Source organism: Schistocerca gregaria, chromosome 5 (genome assembly GCF_023897955.1).
Source record: "Schistocerca gregaria isolate iqSchGreg1 chromosome 5, iqSchGreg1.2, whole genome shotgun sequence".
Classification (NCBI taxonomy): domain Eukaryota; kingdom Metazoa; phylum Arthropoda; class Insecta; order Orthoptera; family Acrididae; genus Schistocerca; species Schistocerca gregaria.
This window is the reverse complement of record NC_064924.1, coordinates 669513335-669532442: the sequence shown is the minus strand read 5'-3', so window position 1 is coordinate 669532442 and position 19108 is coordinate 669513335. Positions and strand designations below refer to the sequence as shown.

Sequence of the window (19108 nt, the reverse complement as noted above, 5' to 3'; positions counted from 1 at the left end):
AATGGTGTGGTCAGTTGTTTGCTGAGATGTTTAAGGGTGTCAGAGTGCCATGCAATGCTTACTCCGAAAATGGCGTCAGACAGGATCTGTTTTAAACAAGACAAAAAAATTCCGAAACGTGCCCGCACACCAGAAAATGTCGCAGCAGTACATCAAAAAATGCTTCAGAGTCCTCCCATATCAAGAAACCAGCATATCCCATCGATCACGTGGACAAATACTCCGCATGGACCTGCACACGCATCCCTACCGACTGTCTGCTGTTCGTGCATTAAAACCAGTAAAACCCCTCAGCGCATACAGTTTTGTGTGTGGCTGTCCACTGAGATAACAATAAATGACCTGCACATAGATCTGTTCTTTATGTCTAATGAAGGCTGGTTTCATCTGAGAGGTTAGGTCAACTCACAGAATCACAGGCTCTGGCCAGCCGGGAGTCCGCATAACTTCCATGAAACACCGCTGCGTAATCAGAAGGTTGGAGTTTGGTGTGCAGTGTCTGCACGCTACGTTACTGGCCCCATCTTCTTTCATAAGACGCTGACATCTGCACTTTACACTGACAATATTTTGAAGTCACTTGTCGCAGCATTGGTGTAGGAGCAAAAGACCTACACTTACTTCCTACAGGATGGAGCAACTGCTGATGAAGCCTCCAGAATCTAGGAGCACATTGACACAATTTTCACGTACGACACAGTTGTCAGGCAAAAGTTTTACGTAATAATGTACACAGTTTTGGTCGTAGCTCTAAGTGGTCAACCAAATCATCTTGTCTGTCAATGTGCGATCTCTTTGTGTGGGAGCCCTCAAGTCTAAGGTTTATCGCAACAATCCTCATAACTTCAAGAACTGCAGCAGAACATTTCGGATGAATCTGCACCAATTCCAGCAGTCCAGCTTCGATCCGCCTTCAGCAGCTTTCTGAGCAGGACCAAAAAGTGCCAAAAGATGAATGGTGGTCACTTTAAACAACTGCTGTAGTCAGATTGGTACTGTATATCCTCTCCTCTGCTTTCTTTCTTTGTAATCTGGAATTCTGTTCTCCGGGCAACTTATACATATATCCACCTTTCGCAGCAATGCAGGCTGCTATTCTCCCATGGAGACGATAGTAGAGATGCTGGATGTAGTCCTGTGGAACGGCTTGCCATGCCATTTCCACCTGGCGCCTCAGTTGGACCAGCATTCGTGCTGGACGTGCAGACCGCGTGAGACGACGCTTCATCCAGTCCCAAACATGCATGATGGGGGACAGATCCGGAGATCTTGCTGGCCAGGGTAGTTGACTTACACCTTCTAGAGCACGTTGGGTGGCACGGGATACATGCGGACGTGCATTGTCCTGTTGGAACAGCAAGTTCCCTTGCAGGTCTAGGAATGGTAGAACGATGGGTTCGATGACGGTTTGGATGTACCGTGCACTATTCAGTGTCCCCTCGACGATCACCAGAGGTGTACGGCCAGTGTAGGAGATCGCTCCCCACACCATGATGCCGGGTGTTGGCCCGGTGTGCCTCGGTCGTATGCAGTCCTGATTGTGGCGCTCACCTGCACGGTGCCAAACACGCATACGACCATCATTGGCACATAGGCAGAAGCGACTCTCATCGCTGAAGACGACACGTCTCCATTCGTCCCTCCATTCACGCCTGTCGCGACACCACTGGAGGCGGGCTGCACGATGTTGGGGCGTGAGCGGAAGACGGCCTAACGGTGTGCGGGACCGTAGCCCAGCTTCATGGAGACGGTTGCGAATGGTCCTCGCCGATACCCCAGGAGCAACAGTGTCCCTAATTTGCTGGGAAGTGGCGGTGCGGTCCCCTAAGGCACTGCGTAGGATCCTACGGTCTTGGCGTGCATCCGTGCGTCGCTGCGGTCCGGTCCCAGGTCGACGGGAACGTGCACCTTCCGCCGACCACTGGCGACAACATCGATGTACTGTGGAGACCTCACGCCCCACGTGTTGAGCAATTCGGCGGTACGTCCACCCGGCCTCCCGCATGCCCACTATACGCCCTCTTTCAAAGTCCGTCAACTGCACATACGGTTCACGTCCACGCTGTCGCGGCATGCTACCAGTGTTAAAGACTGCGATGGAGCTCCGTATGCCACGGCAAACTGGCTGACACTGAGGGCGGCGGTGCACAAATGCTGCGCAGCTAGCCCCATTCGACGGCCAACACCGCGGGTCCTGGTGTGTCCGCTGTGCCGTGCGTGTGATCATTGCTTGTACAGCCCTCTCGCAGTGTCCGGAGCAAGTATGGTGGGTCTGACACACCGGTGTCAATGTGTTCTTTTTTCCATTTCCAGGAGTGTATTTGCTTCACCCTAAACGTACAACCTAACATCAGACCGCGGAGTGCCATAGTAACAACAGCGCAAGTTTACATTGTGAATGAAGCTTTTGACCGTCAAAATCGCTGTGTTGTCATCGTGATACCGGTTTGGTGACCAATACAAAAGTAGAGACTACTGGACGTTGTCTTCTACCACTTCTCCCCCTTCCGCCCTCTCCCCACATCATCCAAGAGATGAAAGTGCACAAAATTGTAGTTACAATAATCCTTTGTCAATTCAGATTAAATGAAACAACAAGTTCAGTGTTACCAGTCACCGTTTTATTTCTTTCCACGACACGTTTCGAAGGTTTAAACCTCCATCATTGGGTGGATTTACATTAGTAAGTATTACATTTGTGTGTGTGTTGTGTTGCGATTTTTGGAGGAACTTGTGACACTGCCTAGTGGAGAAAACAAGACACTATTTAAGAATATGGTTTAGGATTACTTTTGACAAAAAAATTAAACTGATATCTAATGGTAAACATTAAATAAGTACACTACAGTACCTTCAGTGGTCAAAGGTTCCTTTTGCTGTCGTAACACATCACATGTATACTGCCACATTTGTAAACAAATACGGCGTCAGGAATCATCTGGTTGTAAGGATCGTATAGCAGAAGAGAAGACATGATCGCAAAGTGCAAAGAGTATACATCGTAACAACATTATTACAGAATAATTGATTTAAGCATTTGGAGGTGTTTGTTTTGAGGTGTCAAATAAGTGTGTGCGTACTTCAGGTGGTATATAAATCCAATTCTGACAAGTTAAAACCGCTAAACATTCGTACTCGTTTATACAATCAGGTGAATTGTTAAAATGGCTTAAACTTCATACTCGTTGATAATCGTAACACAACACACACACAAATGTAATACTTACTAATGTAAATCCACCCGATGATGGAGGTTTAAACCTTCGAAACGTGTCGTGCAAATAAATAAAACGGTGACTGGTAACAGTGAACTTGTTGTTTCATTTAATGTCAGTAACAGTCACGGTAAAGCCTAACCTAAAAATGTTCGCATTTAAAGCAATTCAGATTAAGTAAGACTTTTATCATTAAATAATGCACGCCTGAAGAACAGCAAAGAGCAAAGCTTGCTCGAATGCTTCGGTTACATTCATAAATAAATGAATGTAAGTGTGACTGGTAGCAGTATAATACAAATAATTATAGTAACGTTGTCATGTTAGAAAATCGACTATGAAGCGAATATTGGTTAATCCTTACAGAAAAGGGAAGAAAAGTCAGCCGCCGCTGACCTGACGGCTATGCGTACTTCTTGTTAAGAATTAACCTGTAATTTTTGCACAGCCGTGCTCTCAAGAAGGCAGGTTTCGGCGAAATAGCACTGCATGACCATACAGAAATAAAACGTTTTCTAGAACGTAGGCTGTATGTAGAAAAAGAATGTTAAGGTAATTAATCAGATACAGCACTATGTACAGTCATTAAGTCAGCTGAAATGTTTTTATTTTGTTCACCACGTGTTTTAGAGTTTAAAAGCAGCGTGTTTAGTGAATACTATGCAAATTTAAATGTAACAGAAAAACTTCCAGAGAGGGCTATTCGATACAGATTTCCAAACTAAGGTGAACGTCTGGCAGACACAGCCGGCCCGGCCCTTACCTGGTTGGCGAGGCTCCCGGAGCTGTCGCTTAAGCTGCCTCCCTCTGAACGGTTGTACTGGTTCTTGTCCTTCTGCTTGTGTTTGTGACGATTCTGAAAAACATGTACAAACGGTCACTTTAGAATGATGCACTTACCACTTTGAAAGAGAAAAGATATGGATAAAATTGAGATGCAAATGGAGTCAACTACTTCATCATACAATGTTTGCGGAAACCGAGTCATTATTACAATAGGTCTCGCGAAGCACAGAGCGGAAGTATGGGAGAGGTAAAGAGGGTCGACGAGGCTGAAAAACGTTTCTCCAGAAGGCTCTCTCACTTAATATTCCGTTATGAGCAAGAAAACCACTGTTCCGTCGGGAAGTTGGGAAGTGTATAATAGGTAAAGTGATGCAATTACGCTGTTGATGTCGAGTTTCTACTTCGTGTCATCCTTAAAACTCTGATTCCTGCTGCGTAACGCCAGTGTTTTTATCAATGTCTGAGTAAATTTGACTGTGGACTGACTGACATGTCTGAATTATCAACGTAAACCGAAAACGAAAGCAAGGTGTATCTGCTGAACTGTAAGCAAATTTCCAAAAATTAGGAAGACGAAGGAACAATTTAAGGCATTTTTATATATAATTTCATCTCTTGTGGACAGCGACACCTCTAAAGACGGAGCAATAGTTTATTTAATTTTTAAATGGATGGCACAATCATGCCATTCTTTGGCGTTCCAAAGATGGCTTACGAAAGGTAAAGTAAAGCAAAATTGAAGCGGGCGTCAAAATAACAGTTGTTTTAACCTGAGTATTTTCATATGCATCATCACACAGTTAGTGATATGCCCTTACATTTCGCCTGACTAAAAAACGATCCCCTACCCAGGTCTAGTGGGCTCCCACAAACATGGAATCGCAGCCACAATGTAACATGGTAATTTCCACGCACGCAAAGACTTTGTATAGTTCAAAGTGTCACACACCAGAGTAGCTCCTAGAAACAACAGAACATACAAATCTAAATTATGTTAATTATTTAATAGATGTCAAAAACAAGTCATCTGGAAGGATATATTATATAACCCAAATCTTCAGGTAAATTTGGTTGTGGACTGAGTCAGACGCATAAAATAGAAGAGTAGGCGCAGTCAAGTTACAGTGCAAGAAGAACTGGCACTCTCAGGCATTCAGCCAAAGCTTAGGAAGCGGCACGAACAGATCTAACATCTTCATCGCCATTCTGAATACAAAAGCCGATATCTGTACACTCGAACTAAACGAGTGATACTTGCGGTAAGTGTTAACTAGTCAACGGAGAAAATCAAGACATAAACGATACGTAGCAGTGTGAGCTGCCAACTTAACTACTCGACCAAAAGGCCATACACTGATTAGCAAGAACGCTATGGCCAGCTACCTAACACCTGTATGGCCCGGATACGGAAGTTAATAGGAATATAAAAAAAAGGGAGGAAGGTTCATCTGTTTAGCAAGAGTAATAGAAGGCAGATTTCAGACTACATAACAGATAAAAACGAAAAGGCAATTGTAAAATGCCTTTTAGACAGGTACGTGCCGAGTAAAACTGCGAGGGACGGGAAAAACCCACCGTGTTTCAACAACAAAGGAAACTAATGCGAAAGCAAAGAGAGCTTCACTGCAAGTTTAAACGCAGCCAAAATCTCTCAGACAAACAGAACCTAAACGATGTCAAAGTTAGCGTAAGGAGGCTATGCGTGAAGCGTTCAGTGAATTCGAAAGTAAAATTCTATGTACCGACTTGACAGAAAATCCTAGGAAGTTCTGGTCTTACGTCAAATCAGTAAGTGGCTCGAAACAGCATATCCAGACACTCCGGGATGATGATGGCATTGAAACAGAGGATGACACGCGTAAAGCTGAAATACTAAACACCTTTTTCCAAAGCTGTTTCACAGTTGAAGACCGCACTGCACTTCCTTCTCTAAATCCTCGCACAAACGAAAAAATGGCTGACATCGAAATAAGTGTCCAAGGAATAGAAAAGCAACTGGAATCACTCAACAGAGGAAAGTCCACTGGACCTGACGGGATACCAATTCGATTCTACACAGAGTGTGTGTGTGTGTGTGTGTGTTTGAGGTTTACGGGCGCTAAACAGCGTGGTCATCAGCGCCCAAACGCATAGAAACAGGAACACATGCGGTGAAGGGACGAAGACGGACGCCGAACAAGGAGAACGGCTAAAAGACACAGGCCTGACGCAGTTCCAAATGCGCACATACAGAGGCAAAACAAGAGGAAAAGAAACACACTAAAAAAGGAAAGGAAACACAAGGAAAAGAGAACAGATACCGAAGGGAAACAAGGAGGTAATCGTGACTGGCGGACCTCTTACCTAAAACCTGGGTGAGCCAGTCACCCAGCAGCACATTAAAACCTTCTCCCTAAAATCCGAGGCAACAGATTGGACAGGACACAAAACCGTAAGACCTTAACCACAGTCGCTGCGTCGTCTTGCAAAATAGAGGGCAAATCCGGTGGCAAGGAAACCACCGCCCTCTGGTCAGAGAATAAAAGACAGTCAAGTAAAATGTGGCGGACAGTAATCTGGACGCCACAAGCACTGCAGATTGGGGGGTCCTCCCGCCGGAGTAAAAAACCATGCGTGAAGGGACTGTGTCCAATGCGGAGGCGAGTGAGGAGAACCTCATCCCGCCTGTATGACTTGTAGGACGTACGCCATGGTCGCGTAGTGGCCTTTACCAGACGCAGCTTATTGTCAGAAACTGCCAACCACTCCTCTTCCCATTGATGCATAACACGAAAAAGGGAGGTTACAGCATGGAGGGGGACGGCACATTCAACAACGTGAGGGAGGGAACATGCATCTTTGGCAGCCACATCCGCCAGTTCGTTTCCCCTAATACCCACGTGCCCCGGCACCCAGCAGAAAGAAACCTCCTTCCCCTGCCGTTGCAGGTGGAGTAGGGCATCATGGATGTTCTGGACGACCGTATCCGCTGGGTACAAGTGTTGCATGGTCTGAAGGGCACTCAGGGAGTCAGAAAAGATGAGGAACTTAAGACTGGTAACACATCTCATCTGCTCCAATGCCCGCAAGATTGCAAACAATTCGGCATCGAGGATGGTAAACGCCGCAGGAAGCCGTAACTTGACGACTCGATCAGGGAAAACAACAGCACAACCAACAGAGTCCCCCTGTTTAGAGCCATCTGTGAATACAGGTACATGGTCCGGATGCTGGTTTAAAATATCGTAAAATAAGGAGGTAAAAACAAACGCCGGAGTGCAGTTCCTCCGGTACTCCGACAAGTCTAGAAGGATGCTGGGCCTCTGGAGCAACCAGGGAGGCAGCCGAGTAAAACCTTGTCGTTGGGGGGCCACACGCTCCACACCAAGGGACTCAAGCAAATGCTTGGCGCGAATCCCAAATGGTCTCGTTGCCCTGGGACGACTGGAAAAGAGATGTTCCATAGGCGGTCGGGCAACGGCAGGGTACGCAGGGGAGGCAGGACAGGCAAGGAAATGACACACCCGTCGCACCATGAGGAGTTTCCGCCGGATGGCGAGCGGCGGTTCCCCTGCCTCAGCACACAGGCTGGGGATGGGACTGGTACGGAAGGCACCAGTGGCCAGCCTGATACCCTCATGGTGTACTGCGTCAAGGATCTTCAGATCCGAAGGCCTTGCTGACCCATACACGGTGCAAGCATAGTCAAGACGCGATCGGACGAAAGCCCTATAAAACTGCAGCAGACGCGCCCGATCTGCTCCCCAGGACCGATGGCTCAGACACTTCAAAATATTCAGTGCCTTCAGGGCCCGCACCTTGAGGTCTTTAAGGTGAGGCAACCACGACAACTTGGAATCAAAAGTGAGGCCCAGGAACCTCACAGTGTCTCTAAAAGGAAGAACGGTGTCCCTCAGACGCAATTCAGGGGAGGTAAAAAGACGCCTAGAACGATTAAAATGAACACACACAGATTTGTCTGCAGAAAAGCTAAAACCCGTCTTTGCAGTCCATGCCTCTAAGCGCTTTATCGTAAGCTGTAACTGCCGACTAGCACTGACAAGACTGGAGGAAGAACAGAAAACAGCAAAATCGTCCACAAACAAGGAGCATTGGGCAGGACTCCGGATAGTGGACGTGATAGAGTACGCGAAAGAACTTGCCCCCTTCTAACAGCCGTGTACCGAAAGTCTCTAGAGGAACAGAAGGTTCGAAATGATTGGAAAAGAGCACAGGTAGTTCCAGTTTTCAAGAAGGGGAGTCGAGCAGATGCGCAAAACTATAGACCTATATCTCTGACGTCGATCTATTGTAGAATTTTAGAACATGTTTTTTGCTCGCGTATCATGTCGTTTTTGGAAACCCAGAATCTACTCTGTAGGAATCAACATGGATTCCGGAAATAGCGATCGTGTGAGACCCAAACCTCTTTAATTGTTCATGAGACCCAGAAAATATTAGATACAGGCTCCCAAGTAGATGCTACTTTCCTTGACTTCCGGAAGGCGTTTGATACAGTTCCGCACTGTCGCCTGATAAACAAAGTAAGAGCCTACGGAATATCAGACCAGCTGTGTGGCTGGATTGAAGTGTTTTTAGCAAACAGAACACAGCATGTTGTTATCAATGGATAGACGTCTACAGACGTTAAAGTAACCTCTGGTGTGCCAGAGGGGAGTGTTATGGGACCATTGCTTTTCACAATATATATAAATGACCTAGTTGATAGCGTCGGAAGTTCCATGGGGCTTTTCGCGGATGATGCTGTAGTATACAGAGAAGTTGCAGCATTAGAACATTGCAGCGAAATGCGGGAAGATCTGCAGCGGATAGGCACTTGGTGTAGGGAGTGGCAACTGACCATTAACGTAGACAAATGTAATGTATTGCGAATACATAGACAGAAGGATCCTTTATTGTATCATTATATGATAGCGGAACAAACACTGGTAGCAGTTACTTTTGTTAAATATTTGGGAGTATGCGTGCGGAACGATTTGAAAAGGAATGATCATATAAAATTAATTGTTGGTAAGGCAGGTACCAGGTTGAGATTCATTGAGAGAGTCCTTAGAAAATGTAGTCCATCAACAAGGTGACTTACAAAACACTCGTTCGACCTATACTTGAGTATTGCTCATCAGTGTGGGATCCGTACCAGATCGGGTTGACGGAGGAGATAGAGAAGATCCAAAGAAGAGCGGCGCGTTTCGTCACAGGGTTATTTGGTAACCGTGATAGCGTTACGGAGATGTTTAACAAACTCAAGTGGCAGACTTTGCTAGAGAGGCGCTCTGCATCGCGGTGTAGCTTGCTCGCCAGGTTTCGAGAGGGTGCGTTTTTGGATGAGGTATCGAAAATATTGCTTCCCCCTACTTATACCTTCTGAGGAGATCACGAATGTGAAATTAAGAGATATTCGAGCGCGCACGGAGGCTTTCAAACAGTCGCTCATTCCGGGAACCATACGCGACTGGAACAGAAAAGGGAGGTAATGACAGTGGCACGTAAAGTGCCCTCCGCCACACACCGTTGGGTGGCTTACGGAGTATAATTGTAGAAGTAGATGTAGATGTAGGCGCGTCGTACCGTGGAAACAGCGAGGCCTCGGTAGGTCGCAGGAGGGAGTTGCCACCACGCATGCTCACACTAGCCACTTAGTTCCCGTAAATTATGGGGAGGGGGGCCATCAGGTCTGACGTCACATTTAATCACATCGCAGATGTTTTCGATTGGCCCGTTGGGGGGTCAGCACATTATTTGGACCTCGCCACTTTGTTCGTTGAACCACTCCAGCACAGTCTTGGCCTCTTGACATGGTACATTAGCTTGCTGAAAAATGCCTCTGCCATCGGGAAACATGACCGTCATGAAGGGGTGCAAGTGCTCTGGAACCCGTTAACGATACTCCTTGGCCATCATGGTGCCTTGCACGAGCTCCACTGGTACCCACGTAAGTGTTCCCCGGAGCGTAATGGAGCCGCCGCCAATTTGTCTCAGTGCGGCAGAACAGGTGTCAAGACGACAGATTCGCGTCATCCCATCAGCATGCTGAAGGTATTGGGATTCACCAGACCATCCAACGCTCTGCACTGTGCTGAAGTCCAGTGCCGATGGTCATCTGCCCATTTCTGTTGTAGTTGACAATGTCGTGGTATTAGCATTGGCACATGCATGGGTCGTCGGCAGCGGATGCCAGTCGTTAGGTGTGTTCGGGGCACTCTGGGTTCAGACACACTTGTTCTCTGCCCAGTGTTAAAGTACGGAGTTAGTTCCTGTCACAGTTAGTCACTACTCCTGTTTTACCAGTCTGCCGAGGCCACGACGTCCGATATCTGTAATGAGGTGTGACCGACCAACTCCATGACGTCTGGACATGGTTTCACCTTGGTTTCGCCACGTCTTGAGGACACCCGAAACAGCACTCCTCGAACACTCGACAGGTCGTGCACTCTCCGAACTGCTCGTGCCGAGCCTCCGGGCCATCACAATCTTCTCTAGGTCAAACTCCTATAGATCGATCACCTTCCCCATTCCACACACTGACAGCACGCTCACTCATACGACATCCACCGCGCATATGTCTGACTAGCAGTCATTCCTCGCCAGGTGCTACGGTCGGAGGTTGGAATCCTGCCTCGCGCATGGATGTGTGTAATGTCCTTAGCTTAGTTAGGTTTAAGTAGTTCTAAGTTCTAGGGGACTGATGACCTCAGAAGTTAAGTCTCATGGTGCTCAGAGCCATTTGAACCAGCCTCGCCAGGTGACGCTGCTATCGCCTGGACGGGTTTATATCGATAGTAGCTCGGTGGTCATAATGTTCTGACCGGTCAGTGTATTAACAAATAACGAACACCATGTCAGTAACGTTCTGCTTTCGTTACTTGACATTAATACGTGAATAACGATGTATATTCTTGTGCATCTCACTTAACGTATTTACGAGGGTCACTCCAAAAGAAATGAACAGTATTTTTTTAAAATATAAATCCATCTTTTATTTACAGATGTTTAAAAGTTTTACAGTGTATAGATACATCCTTTAGGAACAATATTTTCATTTCTCCACATAATTTCCATCCCTCTCAACTGCCTTGCGCCATCTTGGAACTAGCGCACAGTAAAATTCTGGACCAACCTGTTGGAGCCACTGTTTGGCAGCGTGCACAAGGGAGTCGTCATATTCTAACCTTGTTCCACGAAGAGAGTTTCCCAAAGAGATGATAGTCACATGGAGCCAGGTCAGGACTGTAAGGCGGGTGTTTCAGTGTTGTCCATCCGAGTTTTGTAATGGCTTCCACGGTTTTTTGACTGACATGTGGCCGTGCATTGTCGTGCAACAGCAAAACATCCTGCTTTTGCCGATATGGTCGAACACGACTCAGTCGAGCTTAAAGTTTCTTCAATGTCGTCACATATGCTTCAGAATTTATGGTGGTTCCGCTTGGCGTGATGTCAACAAGCAAGAGTCCTTCGGAATCGAGAAACACCGTAGCCATAACTTTTCCAGCAGAAGGAGTGGTTTTGAATTTTTTTCTAGGATGAATTTGCATGATGCCACTCCATTGATTGCCTCTTCGTCTCTGGTGAAAAATGATAGAGCCATGTTTAACCACCTGTCATAATTCTTCCAAGAAATTCATCTCCACCATTCTTGTACTGTTCCAAAAGTTTGCTGCATACCGTTTTTCTTGTTTCTTTGTGAGCCACTGTAAACATCCTGAGAACACACCTGGCACAAACCTTTTTAACGCCAACACTTTCAGTATTTTCCAAACACTTGCTTCCTCTATCCAAACGTAGCATGACAATTCGTTCACTGTGATACGTCTGCCAGCAGTCACCACTTCGTTAACTCTTTGCACATTGTCCGGAGTGAGTGCACTACGAGGCCTGCAACTGCGAGGACAATCCTCAATATTTCCGTGCCCACTTTCATCACGTTACCTGCTTGCCCACTGACTAACTGTACTGCAATCGACAACAGCATCTCCATACACCTTTTTCAACCTCTTGTGGATCTTTCTCACCGTCTCGTTTTCATAGAACAGGAATTCTATGACAGCACGTTGCTACTGACGAACGTCGAGTGTAGCAACCATCTTGGAAACATGCTGTGACGGCTCCACTCACGGGAACAGGTTGAACTAGGTTTGAAAATAAGCGGGAAGGATGTATCTACACACTGTAAAACTTTCACACATGCAGAATGAAAACAGTATTGTTACAAAAATAGTGTGCATTTCTTTTGGAGTGACCGTCATATTTCTCTCAAACATTTGTTTCTTTAAATTTCACTTCGAAATCAGCGGAGTTTCTCTTACTTGGCACACTCCTACGCCGTCCCCGATGACTTCATCGCCAATGAGACTTTTAGCCCTAATCTCCCATGAAATTTCTGTATAATCCAGTTTGGATGTTCACATTATTATACTCCACCCATGTGAGAGACTGCGGGTTGCAGAAGAGCAAAACCCTTTTCAGCCAGTTGCTTACTCATTTGTGTATTCGAGTGGGTGTTTTTTAAAGCTTGGAAAACAAAGTTCAACACCGAAAGACTTATGGCAATGCACGAGTCTTTCTTTGTAAGAGTTAAAGTTTCGTGATGTTTCCAAAGCTAAGGGCTAGTCTTGTTCAGTTTTATGTCTCACGTATCCCAGATTAACCTTCTCATTCGTCCTCTAAATCTATGAATTCCTTTAGATATATTTTTCGGAAACTTTTCCTTGTTATAGTTGTCTTTAAACTATATTTATAATTTAACAATCTGCTTCATCAGTGTTTTCAAATACGAAATTTTTCCCCAGGACATTACTGCGACCCAAAGATGCAGTGTGGTCAAAGATCGTGATCGGAGAAGAGGCCTTTTTCATTCCAACCAGGAGTTGGGTAAGTGTGGAAAGAGATTTTAGATGTGCGTTAGGGCCCAGTAGTTTTCGGAGATTGGATAAAATACCGTTCATTTCGTTAGTCAAGCGAAATGTTGGCAGAGATGGCCATGGCTTAGCTGGAAGTGAGCGTTAGCAACATTTAATTACAGGTTGGTTTCGCGGAAAATCGGAAATGTTGAACTGAATTAGTCTAAACCTGGAGATCAAGAAAAATGAATATTCTCTAGGCTGAAATTGTCACAGATACAAAGGCAAATGGTATTTATTTTCTTTTCCTGTTTGCTTTTCCTCTGTTTACACCCCTGTCCCCAGCTCCTCTCCCTTCCTTTATGCACTCTACATGGGACGGAGTGGAGTTCATATACGCTAACCTCTCTCAGTAACTCTGGCTTAAGATTTTAGTTGTTTCTGCAAATTACCTGTCAAGCAGAGGTAATGTTGTATCAATCGTGAATGGGTTGTTCGACTCGGACCTCATCTTTTCTCTCTGTGTATGTGTGCTATCATCACATGAAGACTCTCGTAACACTCAATATTCTGGTCTAAATGTTATTTCTGGTTTATGACGGCTTCAGTAGCTCTTGCAAACACTTCAGTTTTATTCTTTATTCCATTTCGATGTCTGTGATAGGAATAGGAGGGAACCATTGTCGACGATCACAACAAACCAGCGATAACTGCATCCGAAAAATTCAATACTAAATGTGTAGTTGCGAATGAGAACTCTACAGTACGAAAATATTGGCAACGGCCGTGCTGTTAATGTTGCAGTGCTACCGCTAGAGAGCAGAGGCTACAAGACGAGAATTCGACATTGCACAGGACGAAAGTAGGCAAAGCTGAATGATGAGGCGCACATACTGCCTGCATTAATATTCTCAACAAAAACTGCATTATGCGGATGTATAAAGGGTACTCATAAACAGATTGTGTAAAGTCACAGTATTATTACTAAAATCACGAGAAGAACTGTTTGTCAATACTTTGTCAAAGTATTTTGATTGACTGAAGCCATAAATTAAAATAGTCTGTCCATTTAACACTCGGCTTTGTGAGAACCTTGGGTTTTTTTTGTGAAAACTGTGGGTGCACGGCATATAGTCAGACACTTATTAAAGTACAAGAGTTGCACATCTAATTATAGTCCAAAATGAAGCATTTATGACATTTCTCATATCAACATGTAAAATACATCGATTACAAATAGTTTAGTGATGGGTCTTCGTAAGAATAAACAGAAACTCGTCTGAATAAAAAACAGATTTATGTTCAATTATATTGGGAAGTGGCTTAATGAGTCGTTAAGTTCCATTCATCTATAACAAATAAAAATGTGTCAGTTGGGTACATATATCACTTACCATCCTATTTTAAAAATAGCGTAGAAGTAAATCGGTGCCTTTACGCTCTTTGCCCACATCCGGCTAAAATTGTGTGTTAAATATTTGGCAGCATATGTAGGAAGCTATTCTAAATTCACTGACTACAGTAAACCAATCATAGTAAAGACAGATGCCAAACTCATATTCAAGAAATGCAATCCACCCACAAAGGATATAGCTTACAGAACTCTCTTTCGACTGGTACTTGATTCTGCAACCCATACGACGTAGTACTGATAGAGGAAATAGAGAAAATACAAACAAGCAGAGTTTTAATTCACGAACACGTTTAACAAGCGTGAAGTGTCCCGGAGATGCTCATTGAACTGCAGTGGCAGACACTACAAGAGAGACGCGCATCACGCTGTTGCTTATCGTGAAGTTTCCACGAGAATTCATTTCTACGAAAGGCAACCAAGACGTAGCATTCCGCTGTGTGTTATCGCGAAGAGACATAGTGAAATCAAAGAAATATGGGCTCACTCGTAGACTTACCAACAATTACTTTCCCCGCGCATCGTCTATCTCGTTGGCTATTGTCACTACGGTAGGGCAGTCCATCAACGAGAAACTTGAAAGGTGCTTGTATGTCGGCACAAAAGTTAGATCTTCAAATAGTTGAGTACGGTCAAAGAAGAGCAGGAGTCTTCTGGAAGAGGTGATGGAGCTTTCTCTCAAGTACGGCTCTCACTACCGGTGTGGAGCCGCCGATGTTCAACAAGTTGCAGGACCACGTTCGCAAGCCCGAGCTTTAATCACGAAAGGTCTGCACCGCACCCGACATCCACCGTACCTATTGTAAGCATGAGGTGAAGGGGAGAACATCAATCATATTTTCTTCGGATGCATAGATCGGCGTCATTCCACAGGTGTGCTAAAACTGATGTATCCGCTGCCAACTTCAGTAACGCAGTTATTATCAGGGAAGAACTAAAAACATTTACAAACTCTTATGCGTGTTTTTAGTGGACTAGGAAATCCGCCTTTTATACTGACACGTTTACAAGGTTGGTAAAAAAATTGTAAGCTTTTTTTTTTGTTCGCTTTGTATTACTAGGTATCAATGTAACTCGTCGGCTGCCAATAAAAAATTAAAAACCAAAGGAGGTCTCCTGAAAGGCTAGTCAGAATCGGTCTTGGGCGTGGATTTTATCTTGTTGGCAGGATAAAACTGGTGCAGAAAAAAATTTCGTGTGTTTACGAGGCAGCACTCTGACCAATGGCGGGGATCTTCTGTGTGTTGCAGCGAATTCGTAGCTCTTTCCATTCCACCGTAACGTTGACATGACTTGGAAAGGAAATGGACCGTTTTCTTACTAATTTCCTCCATTCCTGCAATGTATCCTCCTCCTCCTGCTCTTCCTCTCTCTCTCTATCTCTCTCTCTCTGTCTCTCTCTGTCTGTTCTGTGTGTGTGCGTGTGTCTGTGTGTGTGATAGAGAGAGAGAGAGAGAGAGAGAGAGAGAGAGAGAGAGAGAGAGAGAGAGAATGAAGGAGAGAGAAAAAGTGAAAGATAGTACAATTCCGGAAAAAATTGTTGAGTAAAGACAGGTACGCGGAAGACAGAATAGAATCATAGATTAACAAAACGTAGGACTAGGAGTAGGTGGGAAAAGAGAAATGAGGGAGGGAACAGGACATGGCGTCAGGAAGACGTAATGATATCACAATAATGCAGATTCCAAACGAAATACTCATACCCAATGCCCATTTCGGGTATTTAGTGCGCTACACGTTTAATAAATTAGCGCTACATAGTGAAAAGACGGGTCCTCTCTACGAATTAAAATGGGATATTAACACACTACTTGTTATCGTTAGCCCGCCCACCTGAAAACGAAGGAAGACTATGTGCTGCAAAGTTAGGGACTAATTACCGATAATCGTTGGGTCAAAATGCGGACAGAAGTGGACGGACATCATTGTGGCAATACTTGCGGGAAATCTGTACCGGTCACGGGTTGGAGAGCAGCTGCAGCGAAAGGCGCGTGGATCTCGTGGTCTGCACATCTGCCGATGAGGTATTTCCGACTAACTAATACATTCCACTGTAAAAAAAAAAAAAAAAAACTGTGAGCAGCTTCCAGCTGTAGTCTTTAAATTAGCAAAGATACTGGGGCGAATTTGCATACAATGTTTTCATTTGCTACGGAAGTGCAACGAAATTCCCAAAATGCTTCGAGGACAGGGCAGCACAATAAAAACGAGAGAAAAAGCGCGAATGGATCCACCGTCGCGCTGCTGTTACCTGTATTAACCTGTGAGTTGTGAACGAGTGCCGGAGACGATGTAGAAAAGTTAAGTGACTAGGCTTCTGCCAAATGAAAAGATCTATTAATATGCTCCATCACTTCCCTATCGACGTACCTAATACAACGTCTCTCGCGACGTTAGCCTGATGCGTTTCTTAAGTTGGGTTTTGTACTATTCAATACTAAGTCGCAAGAGCGTTATAAAAAAATAAATCTGATTATTTCTTTTTAATATTTTCTTTGAACCAAGTTTGGTTATTGTTCCTTGCTTTAATATGTTCTGGGAGCCGAGTTTAATCCAGACTTCTCGTAAACTTTTGCAGTCCAAAGCTGTCCGCTGGTATACGTACTTGGATGCATAATAACGGCGAAATATTATTTTCCTCTTCTACAGAATTATTATTCAAATTGAAGTTACTGTCTCTATATCTCTGGGGATGGAGGTTCAGCGTTACAGCTCAGAAAATTTGAACTGAGGGCATAACAACAGTGTATTGTTGAAATTCCATCTACGACACTAGAGATGCTGTTAACATTGGCCGTAATTATTTCTGATGTTCTGCAATACTTGTTTATTTGAATGGAGGACGTTCTCCAGTGCTTTTTAAATAAACACAAACAACTCGCTTAACACACATAGTCATATTAATGCACTTATTACAGACCCTTACATCCCATCAGCGTACAATGCAACCGTATTCTTTTCAGCCTGGAGAAAAAGTTGCTGTATTGTTCTAACGAAAAACATGAGCGATATTACTGTTTTAAAGATTACCCAGCTTTCTAACATTTCCTTATCGGCGAATCAATACAATATATATATATATATATATATATATATATATATATATATATATATATATATATATATATATATATATATATTGGGGGGGGGGGGGGGAGTGCTGACTCTTTAGTCAATCACGGCTTCATGTACCAGCCACACCGGGTTAGCCCAACGGAATATATTTTTTCTCCCTGTTAATACAATAAGTCACTACATAATCTTGCATCCGAGGTTAACCCATGTCATCTCATCATAATCGAAACAGAAAGTCTCAATTATCTAATATCCTAGCTGTATCTACTCAAAAATCAAACACACTCCCTAGCTCTTTCTGTGCTGCTGCTGTTGTCTCAGGAACAAGCAAGCCTGTACTCTGAGCAAAATTCAGTGCCCTGTTGTTTGTAAGTGAAACCTGGAGCACGTCCTTCCGTCACACTCTTGACAGTTTCCCCGAAAATTAACGTATATGACCAGCTTTTGCTCTAACAGCAAAGCAAATGCTTCCATCTTCTCCCAGTTAGTCATCTTTCTCTTTTCACTTCTCAGTCGCGTGACTTTCTTTCCGCTTACCTTCATTAAGTGTATTTTATCTTGCTTCTCTTACTCTCGTTCCTGCTTCTATGATGCTCATTTCTGCTAGCGCACATAGGTTAAACTTGCCTTCCTGAAATTTGTGTTCATTGTTGCACTTTTCATCAACGAGTGTAGTAAATTGCGTTTTTTACTGTACTAGTATTCTTTAACACAGTAAGCATGGTCCTTCTGTCTCCTCGTTTAGTTTGCCTTTTGCTCAGAAATAATTACCCAACAGAGACATGCTTCAACAAAGATGATTAACTCACAAGAGAGAAATTTGTTAATTACTTCATCATCCAAATGTAAATGGGATAGCCGTCTCGCAAGCAGTGCGCTGAACGTGAGTACAATGTCGTGATTGAATGTTTTGCCCAATTTTTTTCTAGTCAGGGTCCAAACATTTGAAGAAAAGATCCGAATGTTGTAGGATCAGGGCCGTTAGGAGATGGGGCGTGTGGTGTTGTGTTGTAAGACGTAGAAGGCATGTGTACATGCATAATCCAACTGCTTGTTCACAGTACAGCAAATGGCACTGCCCACGGTATGGGTTGGCCTTGGCGGGACGTGCGTTTCCAGGCTGGGTCTGATTAGAGTGTACACAGCACAACAGTCAAATAGTGTTTACATTTCATGTGCAATGCGTATTCCTTGTTCGACCAAGCCGTAATTCTAGAATTTATTCAGGGGGGACGTGAACTAGCGTCAGTGTAGCACACCATAGCATCGCATGCGTGGAAACGATATTGTGAGACCACGAGCCTAACGATGAGACGACCGCTCGCCATAAACGGGAAATCCGCGTTCGAGTACCGCTCCGAACAGATTTTCACTGTCGTTGTTCCATTATACAGCTGATGGCGGTCCACATTTGCAAATGCGAATAAATTTCAAGTACTCACGTGAATGATCGTCAGTGTTGCAATGACATGTCACCTAAGGAATATATACATAACAGCGCAGACGAGACCAGCTAAAACTGCTAGCCAATTACGTGGTAATTCGGGTAAACAGGTTCCGCGTATCTGCAACTAACTGCACCCATTCTTCTGCGCAATGCCCATTTACTGTCCTTGTCATCGATATGACGTGCACCGATACCAATGGGATAGCGTTATCGTGTGGAGAGTAGAATATGAGATGTCAAACATCTTAATTGAGAAGCAGAGAACAGTCTTAAACAACCCTCCCCCAGACCGCTTAAAATCTCGCAATCCACTGTGGCATAATGAAAGGTACGATAA

At 44.4% G+C, this 19108-nt stretch overlaps 2 protein-coding genes across 11 annotated transcripts in view; one reads left to right on the top strand and one right to left on the bottom strand.

The window, feature by feature from the left end:
• Window positions 1-19108, bottom strand: part of LOC126272091 (voltage-dependent L-type calcium channel subunit beta-1) — a 2208268-nt gene that overhangs the window by 1833810 nt on the left and 355350 nt on the right. For all 10 annotated transcript variants that reach the window (XM_049974664.1, XM_049974661.1, XM_049974653.1 and 7 more), the window contains exon 2: window positions 3979-4071. In XM_049974664.1, coding sequence (XP_049830621.1) covers window positions 3979-4071 — 93 coding nt within the window. The remainder of the gene's footprint in view (window positions 1-3978; window positions 4072-19108) is intronic.
• The window catches only part of LOC126272093 (protein abrupt-like), a 546798-nt gene continuing 540477 nt past the window's right edge, over window positions 12788-19108 (top strand). Inside the window, exon 1 of the mRNA XM_049974673.1 lies at window positions 12788-12869. The gene's annotated coding sequence lies outside the window, so the exon portion shown is untranslated. The remainder of the gene's footprint in view (window positions 12870-19108) is intronic.